Source organism: Bactrocera neohumeralis, unplaced genomic scaffold (assembly GCF_024586455.1).
Source record: "Bactrocera neohumeralis isolate Rockhampton unplaced genomic scaffold, APGP_CSIRO_Bneo_wtdbg2-racon-allhic-juicebox.fasta_v2 cluster10, whole genome shotgun sequence".
Lineage (NCBI taxonomy): Eukaryota > Metazoa > Arthropoda > Insecta > Diptera > Tephritidae > Bactrocera > Bactrocera neohumeralis.
Window position 1 is genome coordinate 26,223,451 of NW_026089623.1, and position 24,242 is coordinate 26,247,692.

Here is a 24,242-nt window from a genome sequence, read left to right on the forward strand (position 1 = left end):
AAAAAGTTTATGATAATAAATGTTTGATATTCTTCAATACAATATCTAAACTGTTTGAGCTGCCAACCATCCCAAAGCCATCCGCTCCTTCATTGCGATCCATGATTGACGAAGTGTCAGCGGTGTATGACTCATTGCTATCGCTGGGCGATGAGAAACATATAACAAACGCTATTATTATACACATAGTGATGACAAAGGTCGACTCAGCTACCAGATCCAAATGGGAGGAACAGCTGGATTATGACAAGCTGCCACTGTGGAAAGAATGTGAAGCCACCCTAAATCGAAGATTCCAGCAGCTATCAGCGGAAGGAGCATCAAATTCAAGGACGAAGCCCATACCAACAAGCAGTGCGAGTCATGGGAAACAACAACATATGGACAGGACCAAATCGGCGCTAGTGGCAGCAAATACGAGGCAGCCTCTTTGTCAGCAGTGCAAATCTAAGGACCACTATTTGACTGCCTGCCCCACTTTCAAGGCGCTTCCGGTGCAGCAGAGGTTCGAGTTCGTGAAATCGGTGCCCTTATGCATAAATTGTTTGCGTAAGGGACACACTGTCTCTAAGTGCAGAGCGGATAGATGTCGGGTGTGCAATCGATCGCATCACACATTATTGCACCAGTATCCGGTTTCCTTCCCCGCTGCACCTCATCCGCAACCATCAACCACTCATGCCATGCATACAGCCAGTATGCCGGATCGGGTCATGTTGGCAACAGCAGTGATTCAGATAAGGACCAGTTGTGGAGAGTACCTCCCTGCGAGAGCATTGCTGGACTCAGGCTCCCAGGTCAACTTCATGACAGAGGACTTGGCACAAAAGTTGCGGATTCGACGACAACAGAAAACATTAAACGTAATAGGGATCGGCAATTCCAATACGAAAGTGGGGGCAAAATTAAGCGCGTTTGTTAAGTCGCGGGTAAACAATTACCAATTTTCGGCGGAATTCTGGATAATGCGAAGTATTTCGGCAAATCATCCAGACCATAATATCAATATTAATGGCTGGAAAATTCCGCACAATATTGAATTGGCGGATCCAGAATTCCACAAATGTAAAAAAGTTGACATCTTATTGGGTGCAGAAATATTTTTCGATCTTCTAGCTGTCGGCCAAATTAAAAATGGTCCTAATCAACCAACATTACAGAAAACCCTTTTAGGGTGGGTTGTATCTGGCAAATACGTCAGCAATCTAAGTTCTCCTCCCAAATTACATAGCACATTATGCCAAGCTGAAGAAGACTTAACGTCAATCGATTCAGTAGTCCAAAAATTTTGGACTCTAGAAGAATTACCTTCAGAATCAAATGGCATTAAATTCACACCAGAGCAACAAGAGTGTGAAAATTTTTTCGTAAATACAACTCAAGTATTGCCTTCAGGACGGCTTCAAGTAAGAATGCCTTTTAAAGCTGACCGTAAGTTACTCGGTCACTCCTATGAAACCGCAGTTCGGCGGTTTCAGGCCCTGGAGAGAAGGACATTAAAAGATCCAGAACTTCGTAAAATGTATCTGGACTTTATGAATGAATATAGAGCATTGGGTCACATGAGCCCAACGAACAATAAGATCCCGAGTGAGCCACACTACTTCATTCCGCATCAATGCGTTTTAAGGCCCGAGAGCACAACAACCAAATTACGTGTTGTATTTGATGCCTCGAGTCGATCTTCAACTCAAATAGCGTTGAATGAACTTTTGATGGTAGGTCCAACCATCCAAGAAGAGTTATACGCAACTCTTCTTCGTTTTCGCTTACATAAGTATGCACTAACAGCGGACATTACTAAAATGTACCGTCAAATAATTATGCATGAAGAAGACAGAAATTGTCAGCTTATTGTGTGGAGAGAGCATCCTTCAGAGCAAATTCAAATTTTTCGTCTTAACACCGTAACATACGGCACTGCGCCTGCTCCATTTCTCGCAACACGGTGTTTGCAAATGCTCAGTGATGCCAATACAATGAAATATCCACTCGGTTCATTGGCCATCAAAAGAGACTTTTATGTTGATGATTTATTAACAGGGTCCGAAAATTTTGAGTCTCTAGATCTTTTGAGAAGTGAGGTAAATAAAATATTAAACTCGGCAGGATTCACCTTAACGAAGTGGTTTTCGAACCACCCTAAATTTTTCGACAGTGATTTCACTGAAAAGTCATTAAGCTTCAATGACAAAAGTTCCACTAAAACGTTAGGAATCCATTGGTTGCCGAAAGAGGATTTGTTTCGATTTGTTTTAGATGACAATTTTAATGATCTGCGAGCCACTAAACGAAACATATTGTCAGTTTCTGCTCGCCTTTTTGATCCTCTTGGATTACTAGCCCCACTAGTTACCAAAGCAAAAATCTTATTGCAAGAGCTTTGGATCCAAAAACTAGATTGGGATGAGTCGATTCCATTGCGCCTTGACACTAGCTGGCAGAACTTTAAAGCCAACCTAATGCAGCTCTCATCGATAAGCATTCCTCGATACGTAAACGTTGAGTCGAGTGCCATCTGCCAAATACATGGCTTCTCCGACGCCTCAATAAGGGCGTACGGATGCTGCATATACATACGAAGCCAATCTGCTAGTGGTATTAAATGCATGCTGCTTACTGCAAAGTCTAGAGTGGCTCCGCTGAAGACCAAATCTCTTCCGCGTCTTGAGCTCTCGGCAGCACATCTTCTTTCGAAATTATGGTCAAGAGTAGCGCCTATGTTGAGTCGACATTTCGAAAATATTACATTTTGGACAGACTCTGAAATCGTTTTACATTGGATTAAAACACATCCATCTTCACTACAAACCTTCGTCGCAAACAGAGTGTCCGAAATCCAAGAGTTGACTGACAAAGTACATTGGCGACATGTGCCAACGAAACAAAATCCTGCGGATCAAGTGTCTCGGGGTTGTAACGTGGACGAATTGAATAATTCAATATGGTTTGGCGGTCCACAGTTCCTCCTAGAAGACCCTGCATTATGGCCAATTAATAACCACTTCCAGCTCTCACCAGAAGACGAAGCATTAGAGAAGAAGAAAAATACATTTACATTAATTTCGACTGCTGAGAAAAACTCAATATTGGACCTTATTGAAAAATTCTCTTCTCATAAAAAATTGCTTCGTGTGGTCGCATATATATTACGATGGATCAGGCGACCACCAAAATCCTCCAGAGGCCAAGATCTGACTTCAGAAGAGCTAAACTTGAGCTTTCTAAAAATTGCACAGGTGGTCCAACATTCAGAATTTTCGGATGTTATTCAAAAATTGCATAAAGGTACCACCCTACCCGCAAACTTGCAAAAACTCAACCCGTTTTTGCATGAATACTCGGATAAGACGCTGTCGTTCAAATTAATCCGAGTAGGAGGTCGCTTATTAAATGCACCTCTCCCATACGATGCCAAATTTCCGCTTTTATTAAATAAAAGTTCGCACTTCGTTACAACGTATTTACGGTTCCTGCACATTCGAAATCACCACGCTGGGGCTAAAGCGTTGGTTGCGCTTCTTCGAGAACGCATATGGCTAATTAATGCCCGAGAAGCTTGCAGTAGAACCGTAAGAAACTGTATACATTGTTTTCATTACAAGCCGAAGTTGCAAAACCAAATAATGGGAAATTTGCCAGTCGAAAGACTTCGAGCACTACGGCCCTTTCTTATATGTGGCGTAGATTTTTGTGGTCCGATATACACAACGTTAAAAATACGCGGTCGACCACCCGTAAAAACATATATTGCAGTTTTCGTTTGCTTTACTTCAAAAGCAGTACATTTAGAATTAGTTTCGGACCTATCTTCTAATTCATTTATTTTCGCCCTAAAAAGGTTCATTGGACGCCGAGGAATCCCGACGAAGATATTCAGCGACAACGCCACCAATTTCGTCGGCGCCGATCGCAAGCTGCGCGAATTGAAGGAGGCGTTTCTGGCAATGGGTCCAGAACTGAAGAGATTCGCAGCAGACGAAGGGTGCAGCTTCATCTTTATACCACCGCGGGCGCCGCACTTCGGCGGAAGTGAAGTCCGCCAAACACCACATCGTTCGGGTAACCGGCAGCGCGCTACTCACAGCAGAGGAGTTAGCAACAGTGTTGGCCGAAGTGGAGGCCATCCTCAACTCTCGCCCCCTAGTACCTCTGAGCCAAGATCCCAACGACGGCGAGGCGTTAACACCAGCGCATCTATTAATAGGATGCTCCCTGCGGGCATTACCCCCAGAGAAGGTGCCAGTGGACCCAGTTCGTTGTTGCGAGAGATGGCAACTTGTTTGCTGTCTCAAGCAACAGTTCTGGCGACAGTGGTCCAAAGTATACCTGACGGGCCTTCAGGAGCGCAACAAGTGGCTGCACCCCAAACGCAATATGCAGCTCAACGACCTCGTTCTCGTCCACGAGGACAACGTGCCGCCGCAGCAGTGGGTACTAGGGCGCGTCGTCGCAACCGTCGAAGGGCAAGACGGCAAGGTGCGAGTCGCAGAAGTAGCAACCAAGACGGGCACGATTAAGCGCCCCATCCACAAACTGGCTGTCCTTCCACTGGATATTGAAGGAATCTGATCCTGTCAAGGTGGCCGGTGTTGCGTCAAGCGACAAGATATACATATGTATATTTAAACCTGAAATTAAAAATAAGAAAAATGAATTATAAAAAATTATAAAATATTGAATTATTTAAATTATTGTATACTTACCTTAATTATGCATTCATACTACTAATCTACTACTTACCTTAATACTTACCATAATCTATTACAATATTGAACGAAAAGTTGAAGATGATTATATTTACCCCTTTTTTATACATATGAACATTACCACTAGTTTAAGCCGTTAGTTTAAGATTTAGGCTAAGCAACTAAATGAACTTAAATAAAGAAGCAATTGTAATTGAACGATCGAATCGAACGCACGCCTTTTTGTTACCGGAACAAATTTAGAAATCTTTCGCGACAGGTAATTGGAGAGAGTTAAATTGCGCATCCCTAACTATTACATTTTATCGTGTCTCAAAAACGCTTGAGAATTTTTCAAATATATAATAATAAATTAAAAACTATAATTATAATTAGATAATATAATTTGGTTTACTTATGCATACGAAAAGCATAAGAAAAAAACCAAATTGAAGAAAATCCCGAACGAACAAAAAGGTCCGAAAACAATTTAAGAAAGTATAGTGGTAAGCTTTGTGTGATCACAAGTGCATAAGTTAACACGTTTTTGTTTGTGAAATGCAAGAATGATGTAATGCACGTTGTTTACATTGCAACATTCTGCTGACGCATAAGTTCGTTGCCCAGCCACTGCGGCCAGCAGCGGTAACCCGACACTTGCCTATGTCAAAAGCGACTGTTTTGGCGTATGCTGATTCGGCTTGCCGGATATAATAACGCACACTTATGATTTTAGGTTCAATAATATTTTTAGAGTTCAATATTAAATTCAGTTTGTATTTTGTATTCCATCTATAATAAACTTACTTGCTCCGACCTCGCCGTTACAACATTGCCTTCTTATTTGACTCTGAAGGGACAACAACATAATCGTCAGAGGACACAACATAATTTCGTCACAACACTGCATTCTTATTGACAGTGAAACGACAATTACATAATCGTCAGAGGACACAACATAATTGGCGCCCAACGAATGAGAATCTACCTCTTAGAATAGGAATGTCTCGTCGTAATATGTAAGTTCATTACAATTTTTTTCAAATCATACAAAAATTGTAACTAAACCGCTGAGTGATATGTTTATATCAAGTTATTCTAAATAAAAGTATATAAAGAATATAACATAAAATATTTACATACGTGCCTCATAATTAAGCGTTTCATATATATTTCGCGACTATATAAAAATTTCGGTGTATTATAATAGCGCATATGAGCTGGTTAGAAGCATTTAAAAATATTAAAGTAGAATTAGGCAGTGAAAGAGAGGAAAGCAACTATCAGGTGAGCGTAGAAGTTAGCGGTAGCAACATACAAAGCGACATGAATATTAATCAAGTGCAAGAGCTAGTGCAGATCGCTGTCAGCCAAGCATTGGCGCAGCAAGAACAAAGATTTCAGGCACAGCTTAATGATATAAGCGCAAAAGTTAACAATTTGTGCGTTCAAGCGCCAGCTTGGAAGTTTATCAAAGAATTTCAGTAAATCCAGAAATCAGATGCGATATTCTTCTCGATATAATTAAGTCAATTCCCGAGTTTAGCGGGGGGTCTGAAGAGTATGTGGCATGGAGGCAATCGGCCGTAGACGCGCACGAGCTGTTTAAATCATTTAATGGCAGCAGCACGCATTACCAAGCGGTAACAATCATCCGAAATAAAGTAAGGGGTACAGCTAGGGCAATGCTAGTGTCTCACAACACAGTACTTAATTTCGATGCAATCATAGCTCGGCTAGATTGCTCATACGCAGATAAAACTGCGCTACGACTATTTAGTCAGGGCCTCGAAATGGTTAGGCAGGGGGAATTAAGCCTCATGAAATATTATGATGAGGTCGAAAGGAAGTTGACTTTAGATACAAACAAGATTTTAATGTCACACGAGGCGAACCATTGCTCAGGGCAGATGCACTCCACGCCTTCATTTCTGGCTTAAAAAAGTCCCTTAAGGCTATTGTTTTTCCGGCACAGTCAAAAAAATTAGGCGTCTGCATAAGCGCTAGCCAGAGAATCAGAGTCGAGCATAGAGCGCAGTACGTTTTCGGCATCATACGCCAAAGCCATTGCGGAAAGAGAACAGCCGCGGGAAAATAAAGAAATCGATCGCTCGCGAAACAAAGCAGAAACTATAAAAATGAACGTGATGGTGAGAGGAACACCCCTTTTTTAAAAAGGCAGCAGGGTAACAACAGTTATCAAGATAAGAACAAAAAAGAAGAACATGGGCAAGTCCCAGAGCCAATGGAAGTTGACTCATCTTCTAATTTTAGGCAGGCCAAAGCACCAAACTAGTGGCGAACAGGTCTAAAAAAGGTACAATACGTCAGATAGGGCAACAGGACCAAGGCGGCAGCGATTGAACAAGGTTGTTCAGAGCGCCCCAGATTCGAAAGAATATCAAAAGTCCGCGGAAGCCGCTGTAATCGAAATCGAAGATGATAGCGAATCATGCGACAATGACTCATTGCATTTTTTAGAGAACGCTCTCGGCTGAATCATATATCAAGCGACAGCTGGATGGGAAAAATATAAAAATATTAATTGACACAGGGGCGGTGAAAAATTACATTAAGCCCATAATACAAGAAGTAATTCCTGTCGAAAGCCCTTTCACCGTAAGCTCGATACATGGTTCGAGCAAAGTAACTAGTAAGTGCCTTATGACAATTTTTGGCCGAATCTCCCCATACGTCATGCTAGACACACTTAACTCATTTGATGCAATTATAGGATTCGACTTGTTAACGCGAGCAGAAATAGTGTTGAACTTACGTAACAACACCATTAATTACAATAACAGATCCGAGCAATTGCAGTATCATTACTGTGACAGTATAAACTTCACAGATGTGGATGACATAATAGTGCCTACATCTATCAAAAAGGAATTCAAAAGCATGATACTGAAAATAATAAAAGTGTTTTCGACCTCTAAGGAGGCGTTACAATTCAATACCTTAGTTATTGCTACAATCCGCACTATAGACAGCGAGCCCATATACTCCAAACTGTACCCTTACCCTATGGCAGTTTCAAATTTTGTAAACAACGAAATCAAACAGTTACTTAAAGGTGGTATCATTAGACCATCAAAGTCCCCATACAACAGCCGGAAGCATTTTTCAAAGAGCCAAAATGGGGCTAAAACTGACCCTGGTCAGGGCGATACAAGAGCCGGAAAATCTGTTCAGTCTGCGGTCGTTTCTTGGTTTAGCTAGTTACTATAGGGGTTTTATTAAGGACTTCGCAGCAATAGCAAGGCCCTTAACTAACATTCTCAAAGGAGAAAATGGTTCGGTGAGCGAGCATATGTCCAAAAAGGTAACGATTGAGTTTGATGAAACTCAACGTAATGCATTCGAAAGACTGAGGAATATCCTGGCATCAGAACATGTCATACTCATGTACCCAGATTTCAAGCAGCCCTTTGATCTAACTACTGACGCCTCCATAGATGGCATTGGTGCAGTCCTGGCGCCACCGGATGGCAGACCCATTTCAATGGTTTGACGCACGCTGAAGAAAAGCGAGACACACTACGCCACGAATGAGCGAGAATTGTTAGCTATTGTCTGGGCTCTAGGTAAATTGCAAAATTACTTCTATGGCGCAAGATAAATAAATATTTTCACTGATCACCAGCCCCTTACTTATGTCGTCTCAGATAGAAACACGAATGCAAAAATCAAACGATGGAAGGAATTATTTGATAAACACATCGCAAAAGTGTTCTACAGACCAGGCAAAGAAAACAATGTGGCGGATGCCCTATCACAGTAAGATTTAAACACCTTACAAAACGAGATACAGTCAGACGCTGCAACAATTCACAGCGAAAATTCGTTGCCCTACACAATCGAAACGACAGAAAAGCCTTTAAACTGTTTCAAAAATCAAATCGTTCTTGAAGAATCAAAATTCGTACTATACACAATACACTGCGATCAACCAACACTAGCCAGTATACAGCATGATTTGGTGCTAAATTTCCCGGCAACCAAATTCCAGCACTGCAAAAATATCGTTGTCGACATTACAGATAAAAGCGAACAAATGGAAATTGTTATCACCGAACATAACCGCGCGCACATAGCCGGCCAGGCTGGCCAGTTGGCCAATGAAGTAGTAACAAATTGTAAGATATGCACTAAAGCAAAGTACGATGGGCATCCCAAAAACAAATACTTGGGGAGGCACCGTTTCCACCATACGCTGGAGAAATACTCCACATTGATATCTTTTCAACTGACAAAAAAATGTTTCTTACTTGCATTGACAAATTCTCAAAATTCGCCGTTGTACAGCCACTGGCGTCTCGCACAATAACGGATGTAAAATCGCCAATTTTTCAGCTGTTGAATTTGTTCCCAGAGACCAAGACAATTTACTGCGATAACGAGGCTTCTTTTAATTCAAAAGCTATCAGGGCCCTGTTGAAAAACGGGTACGACGTCGACATTGTGAACGCACCACCACTACACAGTTGCTCAAATGGCCAGGTGGAACGCTTTCATAGTACACCCACAGACATAGCCAGAGCGTTTCGCCTTCAAAAAATGTCTGACGATCAATCGAGTTGATACTAATAGCAACATTCGCATAAAATCGGTACATTCGGTCACAGACCAAACACCCATCGACAACGAATATAGGCCATCAAAAATAAAATTGCAAAAGCCCAGCACGATAACATTGAAAGATCCAACCCGAATAGAAAAAACAGGGTATTTGAGGTAGGCAAAAAAATTTTCGAAAATCTTCGCGGTGGCACACCAATACGTCACACTACAGCTGCAAGATGATACCATTGCCGAATGCAACGATGACGTATTAGCGGTAAATGAATGCGTAACGACCTACCTATCAACCAACCTACCTACCAACCTATGCCGCCGTCTGTAAACTCGCAGTGCAAGACACCTGCGCACGAGCACTGTACGCCGGAGACACAGCTCTTTGCCCCACTCAGCTAAGCCATCTATAGCCCATAACACAAGTCGATGACGGTATTATTATTATCAACGAGAGCACTGCGAAAGTTAGCACAGACGATGGTCCGGAGATTACTACAAACGGGACACATCTCGTCACTTTTCTCTCTTCTGCCACAATCAACGGCACAAGATATGTAAATCGATGCGAAGTTTTAAACAAATCGCCAGGCGTGGCAGGGTCACCTCTACTCAACATTATCAGCCATGATCCAGTGCTAAGCATGCCCCAACTCCATAGGATGAATAACCACAATTTGCGCGTCATTCAAATTTTCAAGGACGAGTTGGAGGCCAGATCACATAAGGTTTGGTTTGCAGCAGGCATCTTTCTCTGTATTGTTGGCATTGGCTTTATCATCGTTTGGCAAATCATAAAAGGAAGACAAACATCAAAGGAAGTACGGAAGGCCATCAACAACTACAAAACAACCGGATACGGTGATGAGCTTGAGAGGGGACTATTTAACACGTAAGAATTGCACTTTTTGTTTGTGAAATGTATGAATGATGCGATGCACTTTGTTTACATTGCAACATTCTGCTGACGGATAAGTTCGTTGCCCAGCCACTGCGGCCAGCAGCGGTAACCCGACACTTGCCTATGTCACAAGCGACTGTTTATGGCGTATGCTGATTCGGCTTGCCGGATATAATAACGCACACTTATGATTTTAGGTTCAATAATATTTTTAGAGTTCAATATTAAGTTCAGTTTGCCGAACCCATGTGCCAACTAACGGACCGCTATAAAATTTTGAGTTTGAATTTTGCAAAAAAATTTGCAGTGGTCTCATAAAGCTCCTTACGAACTCCTTCCTTCTATTTTGTTACATTACCATATATCGGGTGATTTTTTTGAGGTTAGGATTTTCATGCATTAGTATTTGACAGATCACGTGGGATTTCAGACATGGTGTCAAAGAGAAAGATGCTCAGTATGCTTTGACATTTCATCATGAATAGACTTAGCCTTAGCCACAACGTCGAATTTTCAGTGAATGGGCCCTAGAAAAGTTGGCAGAAAATCCGCCAGCAACTATTCCAGCTTTGGAAGACAACATTTCCGAAGAAATTCGGGCTATTCCGGCCGAAATGCTCGAAAAAGTTGCCCAAAATTGGACTTTCCGAATGGACCACCTAAGACGCAGCCGCGGTCAACATTTAAATGAAATTATCTTCAAAAAGTAAATGTCATGAACCAATCTAACGTTTCAAATAAAGAACCGATGAGATTTTGCAAATTTTATGCGTTTTTTTTTAAAAAAAGTTATCAAGCTCTTAAAAAATCACCCGATATAACGCAAATTACGTGTTTTAATCCATCGTATATAGATATGTATGAATGCATAAAAACCAGAATACAGAATAAATAAAACAATAATATAATATATGTATATAAAGTTCCAAATATAAATAAATATCCATTTATAGAAATTTATTTATTTATTAATTACTAATTCCTATCCACGCTTATTTTTATTAACACTAGTAGGAGGTAGGATTTGGCTTTGTACGTAATAACTGTTTATTCTGAGCAACTATATGCTGCCAATGGTTGCATTCACGCAATTGTGCTTGGAATTCGTCTAAAGTTTCATAAAGCACCGGATAGAGTTGTGGAAGTATGCCATGATCCAATGTCGGAAATAAATGATGTAGAAAATGATCCCCAAAATGCGTTAACACCAAAAACTGCGAACCTTTGATATCACTACGGTCGATTATTGTGTCCAATTGATAAAGACCCCAATCTCGGTCTTCACGACTTGCATCGCCATCATGAAAAATTTTTGGGCCATGATGTCCGGCATTCAAACCAATTACGCCAAAAATTAAACTTGCGAGACCAATGATGACCACCCATTGTCTGAGTACAGTCAAAATAGGCACTTGTGCTACAAACATCATAAACAACGGCAATATAAATCCGATCATGTCGTGCCAAAATAAAATATTCTTTCTTAGTACGGAAACGGTAATTCTATATATGAATAGTAAAATTTTCAAATTAATTGTATGAGATATAATATTTATGAGCAATGCGTTTTTTACCTCAATATTATCTGGAAAGGAAATATAAACGTATAAACAATAGGTTGTATGGCGACGCTAAGAACACGAAACCATTTTGTATGAAGTTGTGAGTTTGGCCACCAACAAAGATAAGGTTCAAAAAGAGACATCTCGAGGTCAATTAAGGAGTTCGGGTAGACATGATGAGACATAACATGCAAAATGCGCCAGTTACAAAAATTCATAAGCGAAAAGTTAAAAGTATACATCTGCCAATTGTCCTTACGATGCAGGTAGTTGTGCGTAGCAATAGTTAGCCATGAGAGGGAAAGGCCTGCGAGTAATTCGTATATTACATAGCCAGTATACGAGCAGGCGAAAGCCAATGCAAAAGTTGATAGCAAGAGACCAAAGTGTATAACCTAAGGATAAAAAAATTGAGTTAAATTAAAGTCTTTCTGAAGAACTATACAAAATTATACATCTGTTCGTCGTTCAGGGGAATGATCCACATTTTTCAGCTTATCACGCACTCGGGACTTGAGCACTCTATAGAAACCATTATCGTGTAGTGTTAACTTGTAATTGCGCGGTTTAGAAGTACTGCGAACATGAAATTGGGCTAACATATTTTCTGGCGTCTTTGATATATGATGCGATTCAAATGCTTCGGTTATATCGGTGCCCTTTGTCCATTCCAACCAGAATGATCCACCTGGATGACTTGGTATAAACTCGGTAAGGTCATAAAGTTCATCTTTGATACGCCATAAGCCTTCTGCTGCATCGTCCTTTTGTTTGGCTGCTATCCAGCTGTTAAAAAAAAATAAATTCGAATTATTTGTTTTCATTAGATCCAATGTGGAACTTTTAACTTTCCAACTATTTTACATTTTTCTTTACTATTTCGGATATACAGCCCAACGGTGACTCTTCTACCGATACGTTTACAGTGTCGATAAAAAACCACTTTGTCTGCATTTTCTTTTATAATATCTCAACATTGTTGCATTGGGTGTAATAGGTGTGTTCATCTAGCTCTTATTTGTAACACCTTAAATTACTCCGGCGTTATTCGAAAAAATAAGTGCTTTAACTCTAATCATTCACTATACAGTACATAAATCTTTGTTTAAACGGTAGGTACGATGATATTGATATCGTCGGCCTCAACATCCGCGCCGTTAGTTGTGCTTTCTTCAGACTGTACAAGGAAGCAAGGCAAATGGATCTGGAAGTGAACGAGGGCAAAACGAAATATCTCCTGTCATCAAACAAACAGTCGTCGCACTCGCGACTTGTTGACAGTCATAACTTTGAACTTGTAGATAGTTATAGATATTTGGGAACCAGTGCAAACACCACCAACAATGTCAGCCTGGAAATCCAACGCAGGATAACTCTTGCCAACAGGTGCTACTTCGGACTGAGTAGGCAACTGAGAAGTAAAGTCCTCTCTCGACGAACAAAAACAAAACTCTTTAAGTCACTCATAATTCTCGTCCTGCTATATAGTGCAGAGGCTTGGACGATGACAACAACTGATGAGTTGACGTTGTGAGTTTTCGAGAGAAAAGTTCTGGGAAAGATTTACGGTCCTTTGCGCGTTGGCCACGGCGAATATCGCATTCGATGGAACGATGAGCTGTATGAGATATATGACGACATTGACATAGTTCAGCGAATTAAAAGACAGCGGCTACGCTGGCTAGGACATGTTGTCCGAATGGACGAAAACACTCCAGCTCCGAAAGTATTCGACGCAGTACCCGCCGGGGCAAGCAGAGGAAAAGGAAGACCTCCACTCCGTTGGAAGGACCTGGTGGAGAAGGACCTGGCTACGCTTGGAATATCCAATTGGCGCCACGTAGCGAAAAGAAGAAACGACTGGCGCGCTGTTAACTCGGCTATAATCGCGTAAGCGGTGTCTACGCCAATTAAGAAGGAGAAGAAGAAAGAAAGAAGTAGAAGACAGAAGAATTAAATATATATCTAAACTCCGAGATCACCCAAACCCTTTGGCTAATGCTTTGGCACATTCTCGCGATCAAACACACCTCCTCCACCTCTTCGTCGATATAAATAAAAAAAAAACAAAACGTTTTTCCTTAGCATAGAAATACCAAGGTCTTTATGGATATTTTCATTACGAGTGTACCATGGCGAACACGTGATTGTTCTAAGCATTTTTGATTGGAACCTTTGTATTAGATCAATATTAGTTGCACAGGTCGTACCCCACAGTTGAATGCCATACATCCAAATCGGCTTTATGACCGCATTATATAAAAGCATTTTGTTGTCTTGGCTAAGTTTGGAGTTTTTATTTAAAAGCCAATTTAAATTTGCAGCTCTTATCTTCATGCAAGTTATTTTAGTAGATATGTGTTTTTTCCACGTAAGACTTCTATCTAGATGAATACCAAGATAAGTTACTTCGTTTGCTTGGGGTACTAAAATATTGTTCATTTTTACTGCCGGACACATTTTAGGTCTTAGCGAAAATGTAATATGCTTACACTTCTGTTCATTCACGTTTATACGCCAGTTCGCAAGCCACTCTTCGACAGAACTTAAATGCTTCGCTAATATTCGTGATGCTAAAATGTGGCATTTGTTACGGCTCACTATATCTGAGTCATCCGCAAAAGTGGAAGTTAATACATTATTAGCTGTTGGAAGATCTGCTGTATATATGATGTATAGAATTGGGCCTAAAACACTGCCCTGTGGTACACCAGCCCTTATCTGTCGTTCGTCAGATATGAAATCTCCCACATTTACCATAAATTGTCTCTTTTTTAAATAAGACTCCAATGTTTTATACAATTCTAATGGTAGAATGTTTTTAATCTTATACAAAAGGCCTTCATGCCACACCTTATCAAACGCCAGAGCCACGTCTAGAAATAAAGCAGAACAGTACTCTATGTGCTCAAATGCTTTTCTTATTTCGTTAGTAATTCTATTTACTTGCTCCACCGTGCTATGTTTTCACGAAACCCGAATTCTTGCGTTGGTATTATATTAGTTTTGTGGAGGAAAGGAGACATCTTTGATGGTAAGACTTTTTCAAATATTTGGCACCAAGCGGCTTACAGTTTTTGTTTGGTGTTGCTAAGACAGCTGCTTTAGTTATTATATCATTAAGTTCTTCTATGCTTTCGTCAATATCTCTTCCTGTATTTATTTTGTACTCAACATTAATGTGGCTACTCACGTATTTTTTATATTTTAGCCAATTCATTTTATGAGAAGTTAAACCCACTTTTGGATTAACGAATATGGGTAGTTCACATAACTTTATTAGTACAGGAGAGTGATCAGAAGATAGGTCAGTACATGTATCAGGTTTTATCTGCGATTTATCTATATTTTTGGTTACAGCAAAATTAATTAAATCTGGTATTTTCTTACGATCACTAAGCCAATATGTCGGCTTACCAGTATATATTATGTCAAGGTTATTGGTTTTGTTCCAAAAAAGTCTTTGAATTGGATGTCTGTAATTTTAAACCGAGGTGGACAGTATATGACCGTCAGATTTAAGTCCCCGCAGCGATTTTTTATAGTTATTGTTGTAGCTTGTAATTGCGCGGTGGCATAAGATTCTGATGTGTGGTGATTTAACCGTTTTCTAACCAACACTGCTGTTCCTCCATGTGCCTTTCCATCTGGGTGGTTTTTAACATAGAGTTTAAATCCTGGTATAAAGAAATTGTTTTTGTTCGTAAGATGAGTTTCTGACAATAGCATTACATCGATACTATTTTCATCCAGAAATCTAATAAGTTCCAATTTATGTTGGTTAACACCGTTAGCATTCCATGAACAAATGTTCAATACACTTATTTTTTACTTAAAAAAGTTTGCAACATTTGGTTTTGTGATTTGATTATCTCTTGAATCATATTTTGCATTGAAGCCATAAATTGTGTCATACGTTGGGTAAGGTTTAAAATCATAGTTTCAACGCTTCCATATGGTAGGTTTTGAGGCAATTGCATTTGTGTAGTATTGCCTTTCACCACGTTTGCGTACCTCCCTTGTGTGGCATTGTCTTTAAGATTTGCTGGATTTGAAATATGGACGGGGATTTTAATATTTTCATTAGATGGAATATTCATCATTTGGTTACGACGTGCTTGGATGCCCTGTGACAACTTCGATTTTAAATCTTTGTATACAGGGCAACCCCTATAGTTAGCAGTGTGATTTCCTCCACAATTGCTGCACTTTTTATTTAAATCCTCTTTTTTAAAAGTACATTTTGAAGTAGGATGTAGATCACCACATACTACACAGACACTTCGTAGAGTGCAATATGCTTTCGTGTGTCCATACTCTTAGCAGTTTGTACATAGTACTGGACCATTTCTCTTGTGTGGTTCCTCAACGGTGATTCCGCGATGGATAAGATATTTTAAATTGTAAATCAGGTGTATTTCATTTTTCTTTAATTTGTTAGAATCTGGCATCAATTCTATTTTGTACATTGGTTGTGTGACTTTGTTCCTGTTAAAAATATTTACTACTGATTTAATGCTAAAACCACCTTCTTCTAGTGCTTCTTTAACGTCGTTAGAGTCTACCGAAGACTCTATACCTTTTATGACAGCAACTAGGCCTTTCGAGCTCTTCAGATGGTAAGAGTGGCAATTCTTGTTATTATTTGATAGGAATTTTACAATATCCATGAAACTTTTTTCAGTGTATGTTTGAATTTTTCTTTTATCTATGTTACTTTTTTTCAAGGGCACAATGTGAAAATTGCAATTGTTTGTGCCTATTATATTGCTCATTTTGGAAACAAGCGCATTTGAGTTACGCTCACGCAAATAAATTGTAGGGGGTTTGGCATTCACGACCGTGGTGGTACCCTTTGCTTCGTCGTTAGGCTCTTTGCTTAATAAGGAAAATCTGTTGCCATTAAGAATTTCTGGCTTTTTACTGTTTGGCGTGCCTGCTTGAAATTTTTTGGTTTTGACCGCTGTTTTAATAGGACTGAATTTCCTTTTTACATTAATGTAGCGATCAATACCAGTCTGAACTGATGGCCCTTTTTTGTTTGACACATTCTCACCTTCCATTTTATTTTCCTTCGCTGCAAAGCACTCATTATTGTTTGTTTTTTTGTTTTGTTTTTATATATTTGTTTTGCGCACTATTTGTGAATGTTTATTATTAAAAGTTTCTGTGCACTGTTTTTTATTTGTTTGTTTGTTTTTATTTATTATTATTGTTTGCTTGCTTTTTGCAAAAATCAGAATCACGGCGCGAATTCAAAAACACGTCCGTACACTTTGAACACTGATAATGAATGTCAGGATCATGAGCAAGAAAATATTGTTCCAAACTTGTAGCGAGTTTTAAGCCCTCACGAATTTAATTAGCCGTTAAAACCTGAGATGTCAATATTGACATCTTTATTTTTATTGATATCCATAATTTCAATTAAGTCGTCATCATCAATGGGACCTTCTTGCATTAATTCATCGATGTTAGCCGTTTGAATCTTGTCAAACCCATCGCTACCTATATTATTTGAAATACTTATAATCTCAGAACAAATTTCTGATCTTTGCACCACTGAAGTTGAACTTTGAACAAGCGTTTAAAGCTGATTGCCGTAATTATTGGATGGCAAAGCATGTGTCCTTTGTAATGCAATCCAAAATATTAAACTTTTTCCATGCTTCCATAACACTCAAATTGTTTTCTTCCACTGTATCTAAAGTATATCTTAAATTTTACTTGATGTAGTACATTTTAAATGCTGCTATAATACCCTGGTCGAGTGACTGAGTCAGAAAAGTGGTATTAGGCGGCAAAAGCAGCAACTAAATCGAATGTACCAGCACTGGATGGCTAGGTGCATTATCAACAAGGAAAAGTATTTTGAATTCTAAACCTTTTTGTGTCATATATTTCTGGACTTCAGGAACAAATACAGTTATTATACCAATCTCTAAATAGATTAACTGTAATCCATGCTTTTTATTCGCCATAACATGAACTGGAAGTTGCTTAATGTTCTTTCCTCTTAAAGCTCTTGGCATAAGGGACTTGTTGATTAAGAGCGGCGTCAACATTTTATCGACAGATGCGTTACTGCAAAGCAAGAGGGTCACACGATCTTTGGCTGCTTTAAAGCCACCAGATGTCTTTTGAGATTTTCCTATGAATTTTCTGAAGTATATCTGTCCTCTTGAATTATTTTTTCTAGATCATCCGGATAGTTTTTTGTAGCATTTTCGTCTGCTGATGCCAATTCTCCTTGAATTTTTACATGGTGAAACTCGTGTCTTTTCAAAAAACCTGCCAGCTATCCATGACTTGCCTTTAAAAAAATTTTATTAGTTCCCTGATGGGATACTGATGGTTCTAACTCACGAAGTCGTTTGTATATTCTAAGTGCTTTCTCTTTAATAATCTTCCCATCTGTGGGAATTTTTTTTCCTATAAATCTTAAATCCATAACGCCAAATGTTTTTAAGTCTTCTCCAAAGTAGAATTTTGACTATATGAAATAGTTTTTGAACTAAGAGCTGACCCAGAAATTATTGATTGTTGAATGAAACTCTCATGTTTTTAACATTTCATAGTTGTATTGATTATAATTTTATTTTGTTCTTAACATTTCTTAGATTTTTTGAATATAAATGAATGTGCAGGTGGCTCGCTGAATTGGTTCTCTCTTTTTTAGAGCAACATCCGCCGAAGTAACTTGTCTATTCTGCTTCTGCCCAGACATTCCTGACAATACCAGCCGACAACTGGTCCGTCCGTGCAAGCTGTAACTTGAGTAAAAATTGAGATATCACGATGAAACTTGGTACACGTATTCCCTGGCTCCATAAGAAGGTTAAGTTCGAAGATGGGCAAAATCGGCCCACTGCCACGCCCACAAAATGGCGGAAACTGAAAACTTATAAAGTGTCATAACTAAGCCATAAATAAAGATATTAAAGCGAAATTTGGCACAAAGGATCGCATTAGGGAGGGGTATATTTGGACGTAATTTTTTTGGAAAAGTGGGCGTGGCCCCGCCCCCTACTAAGTTTTTGTACATATCTCGGAAACTACTATAGCTACGTCAACCAAACTCTATAGAGTCGTTTCCTTCAGGCATTTTCATATACAGTTCAAAAATGGAAGAAATCGAATAATAACCACGAACGTTAACCAACTAACAAAAAACGTCAGAAACACTAAATTTTACGGAAGAAATGGCAGAAAGAAGCTGCACCCAGGCTTTTTTTAAAAATTTAAAATGGGCGTGGCATCGCCCACTTATGGACCAAAAACCATATCTCAGGAACTATTTTACCGATTTCAATGAAATTCGGTATATAATACTTTCTTAACACCCTGATGACATGTACGAAATATTGGTGAAATCGGTTCTCAACCACGCCTTCTTCCAATATAATGCTATTTTGAATTCCATCTGATGACTTCTCTGTATAATATACATTAGGAACTAATGATGATAGCGGAATAAAACTTTACACAAATACGGTATTTGAAAAATATGTAAATGACGGATAATGAAATCTCGATTATCACTTTATCATGCGAGAGTATAAAATGTTAATGTATAATATACATTAGGAACTAATGATGATAGCGGAATAAAACTTTACACTAATACGGTATTTGAAAAATATGTAAATGACGGATAATGAAATCTCGATTATCACTTTATCATGCGAGAGTATAAAATGTTCGGTGACACCCGAACTTAGCCCTTCCTTACTTGATTAGGTACGTGTTTTCTACGAGTTCTTTCACCCTGAACAAGGTATAGGCCAAGTTTTTGAGAAAATTTTCGCGTATATAGTATGTTTTGACGCATTCCAATTAGAGTGAATTTCTGTCCATAAAACTTAGCCATTTAGCGCCGAAACATCCACAAACATCCACAATACTCGAGAAGACAGCTAAGGGACAACGATTAGTTTGTCTCTTGCATGTATGTATATGTTTATACTAATTGGTCAATTATGTCTGCTTCAGATTTTGTAGAATTATAAAAATATTTTATTTCCTGCAACTTCTTGGGATGGTTTTCAATAAGATTTTTGTTATGATAAAGAGTGCTCAATTCACTAACCATTTTTCAAGTATACTTTATAGGAATTTGTTGAACAATGATGATATCCATCAAAGAAGAAACGTCTTATTATTTCTCATAGTGCCCATCAATGTCATATTATTATTCAGTAAAAGTAATGCCAAATCTCGAGTTGTAAAAAAGTTATCTGTTTGTTATATTTCGTCATTCATACCCACTGCTACCCATGCCTTTATCCCGTATTTACTTGGCTTGCTTAGCATGTAAGCTAAGAATGAGTATCTGCCTCTAAAAGAAATTAAACGCTCATCGACTGTTACGTTTTCATAGGAAATAAACAGTAGTAGCTACCCTTTTCTCGTAAAAATCCCGAATTGGAGCAAGTTTATCATATACTCTCGCTCTGCGATTATCTCTGTTAACGAACCTCAGCACACAAGTTACTTCCGAAAACCTTGTAAGGGACATTACAACGCAAAATATTAAACGACCATGAACTTCATCTCAAAGACTGCGACCGATAAACGCCTGTTTCTAAATTATATGTATTTTAGCAATTACATATTGAATAAATATGCCATTTGAAGTACCTCCTAATAACAAAATACCCAAAAATCCATTAAATTCTATTTCATCAATTGGTTTCTATTTCTCTCCAATTTTTAGCGTCCTCGATGTTGGTGAACTTTAGCACAGGTCAAATGTTTCTTTTATATTTGATATTCGCTGAATTGAATATACTGTTACCGGGGCCGAATTATATTTTCTGTTCTGGCTCTAGTGCTATTGGTTGCTGCTTTGAAAAGTACACGGGAATGTTACTTATATCAGCTTCAGCAATACTGTCTTCTTCTTCACTAGCAATGTAGCATACTTTTCAGATGATTCGCCACCTGGCAATTCTTCCAATACATTCTCATCGTCCTCAAAATCACTATACTTATCAATATCCATAATGTCTTCCATTATTGTCTGTATTATGCTTAGTTTTGATTGTGTCATTTTTTATCAAATTATAAAAAATATTTTGCACTTTTTCAAAGCGATTTCACTCAATGCAGGAATTCGTAAAAGGAAATCCCAAAATGTTGTGCCTTTTATGAAATATAAGCAAAAATAACATAAAAAGGTCACGAGATGACCTTAAGAGTTAAACAAGCCGTGTAGTAGAGTTGCCATTTAAATGATATCCAACATGGCAGAAAATCAAGTAAAAAATTAAAAAAAAAAAATGTATGAATTCGTGTTAAATCAAAAATAACGTGTAAAAAAATTTAAAATTTCTTCTTGGCAAACCTTGTTATTTCAATCGTGTAAAAAAAAGACCGTGCAAAAAACACATTTTACTGTAAATAAGTTTAAGTCAAGAATCTATCACTTTTTATTGCTTAAGCTAATTTGATGTCAAAAATGAGTTGAAATGGTTGACAATTTAGTTACATTAAAAACGCACATTACTTCACAAGATTACAAAAAAAAAATAAATTTTATACATAACAGAATATTTTCAAAATTTTTAGTTTCATAAAAATTGCGAAAGTACCCAAAGGTTGGTGCTCCGTTAAATAGCACTTCCCACCTTCCTGCTTTGATGGTAGACATTAGTAAAATATCACTCGTGTTATATAACAAGAATACAAACACCACACATTTCATTGCACTTCTCAATAAATTTGAAGGAAAAATTCGCGACTGATGTGCTAAGAGGTCTGTGGGGTATTTGCAGTGTCCTGATTACGAATTTGAGCTCAAAAATTACAGCTATTTTTCATTTTAGTAAATGGTGGTGGTTTGACCTTTACACTCCATAACTAAATACAACACTAAAGATGATGCGTGCTATATAATTTTTACTAATTTTTACTAATATTTTCGGGTTTATAAACACAAAATTTGCAAGGAACAGCCTCTAACATCACAATTGCAAAATGACTGTCACTGAATCGCTTACGTAAACGCAATATGCAAAGCAAACATGCAATGCATAGTATTCGTAAACACCGTTGCATTAATTTGGGGAAGTATTCATTAAGGCATGATAGCTCTATTTCATGCGTATGAAATAAGTAATTTATATTAAATTACATATATGTTATTTATTGAATTTTAATTGTTATTTAATTTTATTTATTTTTCATTTCATTTAGTTATTTATATTATTATTAGGACAATGTACGGGACCATTCATAAACTTCAAAGGATTGCATTATTGCGTTTACGAAAGCAACTCTGGTGTTATAAAACCGAAAAGTGCAATTGAGGAATATTACATTTTATTTCGAAACTCTCTTCACTATAAACATTTTAGTATGTTGGCATAATACACAAATAATTAATCTTACATTTTTGGGCATGTTTTTGTTTTTATCTATTTACTGGTATTAAGAATAATTCAACTTGATTTGTTAGCATTTCTAAGCATTATTTTTTATTGCTGTCGAAAGCTATTCCAAATCGAATTGCGGTTTCAAACCGGCAGATTAGCGGGTATTAAATTTGTATAAAGTTAAACTCAAAAATGCGCATTTCTATTTAAGAAATTGCGTTTTATTTAGGAACCTGTTATTTATTACGATATAATACAGTTATATTGATTCTTTTATTCTAATGAATGAAATTAATTAAGCTTTTACAAGAAAATGACGTTTAGAAGTTAAAATTAATGCTGAAACAAACCATTAAACACTCACTTTGCTACTTTGTACCTGTATACTCGTATTACTAGCTCGATTAGCTCCAGTCCATTATTTAACTTTTAAATCTACTTACCTATGTATATATGTACGTACAATTTATGGATTTGCTTTCAAGAGCAATAATTTCATTTCTTTTTTTAATTCAATATTATTATGTAACTTTTTTTTAAGAGCTAACACATTTTTCAGATTTGACTAACTAATACACTTTTCACATTAATGTCAACTTTGGCTTACTAGGCAAGGGTAAGGTTAATTAACATATAACCAGAGTTTCGAATAGTAGAATTCAAAAATAAAATTGAAAATCTGATTTTTATCCAAGATAGGTGGGATTTGAAAATGAATATTAAATTTTTAAAACCAAATTCAAAATTAAAAACTGATAAAACATAAATCGTTTGAAGGTATTGAAGATGGTGAATTTTTATTTTGTAAAGCAACTTGCTTGCAATAAGTTTCTAAACTTATATACATATGTACATACATATATCATATACGAAACGCTGAGTTCATATTAAGCAGTGCAAATATCAAGGGTTAAGCTCTGATGCCCAACATTGATATATTTTTTATACCACTTTCAGCCATACTCGTGTTTTGAGCGCGATATAACGGTATAGAAAATCAGTATTAATTCAGATTTGATTAAAGTTACCGAACACTTTCACAACAACACAAGAGCACATATTCCACAGACCAACCTTTATAAGTTAAACATTAAAATAAAAGTGTTTTCACTTGTTCGTTGAGTGATAATAAAATATAACTCGTGCTTACAGCTGTTTCCAGAATTAAAATTAAATAAGAATTGTTTAAAATAAAAAAAGAATAAGAAAATACTAAGTTTGTTCATATAACACTACTTGATATTAAATATTTAGAAATAGTTATGATAAAAATAACAGTGCTAGAGATGATGATAATATGTGACCTGGTCTACGAAAAGGGAGCTAAAGCTGTTAAAAATAATCGTCAGGTTCTCGTTATCTCATTAATTGTTCTCCTTTTTTTTGACACCTAAGCCCCCTTTCCGTAGACCAGGTCACATATTATAAATTTACTAGTTAGATTGTCCAAAATTCATTAGTTTTTCAGCACTATAACTTTATTTCTCAATAAACTTACCCCTCACATGTCTTGATCAGTTTTTCGCGATATACTGGGTATTTTCTCAATATTTTTGATACTCTCCAATCTTCTTGTTTTAGGTTGGTCATCTCGTTTGAAATATCAGAGGGTTAACTTTTTTTTTTTAAATTCGTTTATCAATAAAAATACTCGAATTCTTATCGTGCGGTGCACATTAACTAGCTACTCCCATACAATAAATACTTAGGACGATTGTAAAAAGAAATGCCTCTGTAAACTTCGATTAAGTATACATTCAAAACGAGCTCAACTAAAAATATTCGTACTCAATATGCAAAATACTGAGGCCAACGGTCTTTGTACCTCTAATAGAATAGCAACTTGAAATTGCAATAAACAAACTAGTATTTCGAATAATTGAGTGACGTTCTGAGCGTTTTTCCAAATGGGAATTGAATTGAATTATTCGATAAGCTATACTTGTGCGACACACTGCGTTCTTCTTTATTGACTAAGACCCCGCAGCTGCAATCAACGCGCTTTTGTTTGGCTCCGTGTGTCAATGAGTGTTCGTAAATTACGAAGTCGGGTAAAATGTTAATACATATACATATTTTGTATACGCTATTCAGTTAAACTGTTGCTGTTTTTGTACGAAATAAATACACCCATATGTAT

The 24,242-nt window shown here is 37.6% G+C and overlaps 1 protein-coding gene and 1 long non-coding RNA gene across 2 annotated transcripts; both read right to left on the bottom strand.

The window, feature by feature from the left end:
• Window positions 1–11,069: 11,069 nt before the first annotated feature.
• LOC126765249 (cytochrome b5-related protein-like) lies at window positions 11,070–24,084 on the bottom strand. Its single transcript, XM_050482939.1, is given in 5 exon segments — window positions 11,070–11,183; window positions 11,185–11,667; window positions 11,739–12,121; window positions 12,182–12,512; window positions 23,601–24,084. Coding segments are annotated over 5 exon segments (1,326 nt in total). The 5' UTR covers window positions 23,693–24,084; the 3' UTR covers window positions 11,070–11,146.
• Window positions 18,687–20,907, bottom strand: LOC126765467 (uncharacterized). Its single transcript, XR_007668434.1, has 3 exons — window positions 20,367–20,907; window positions 20,128–20,310; window positions 18,687–20,064 (listed from the first exon to the last, which is right to left on the bottom strand). It is a non-coding gene; the product is annotated as an uncharacterized LOC126765467 (long non-coding RNA).
• Window positions 24,085–24,242: the final 158 nt, after the last annotated feature.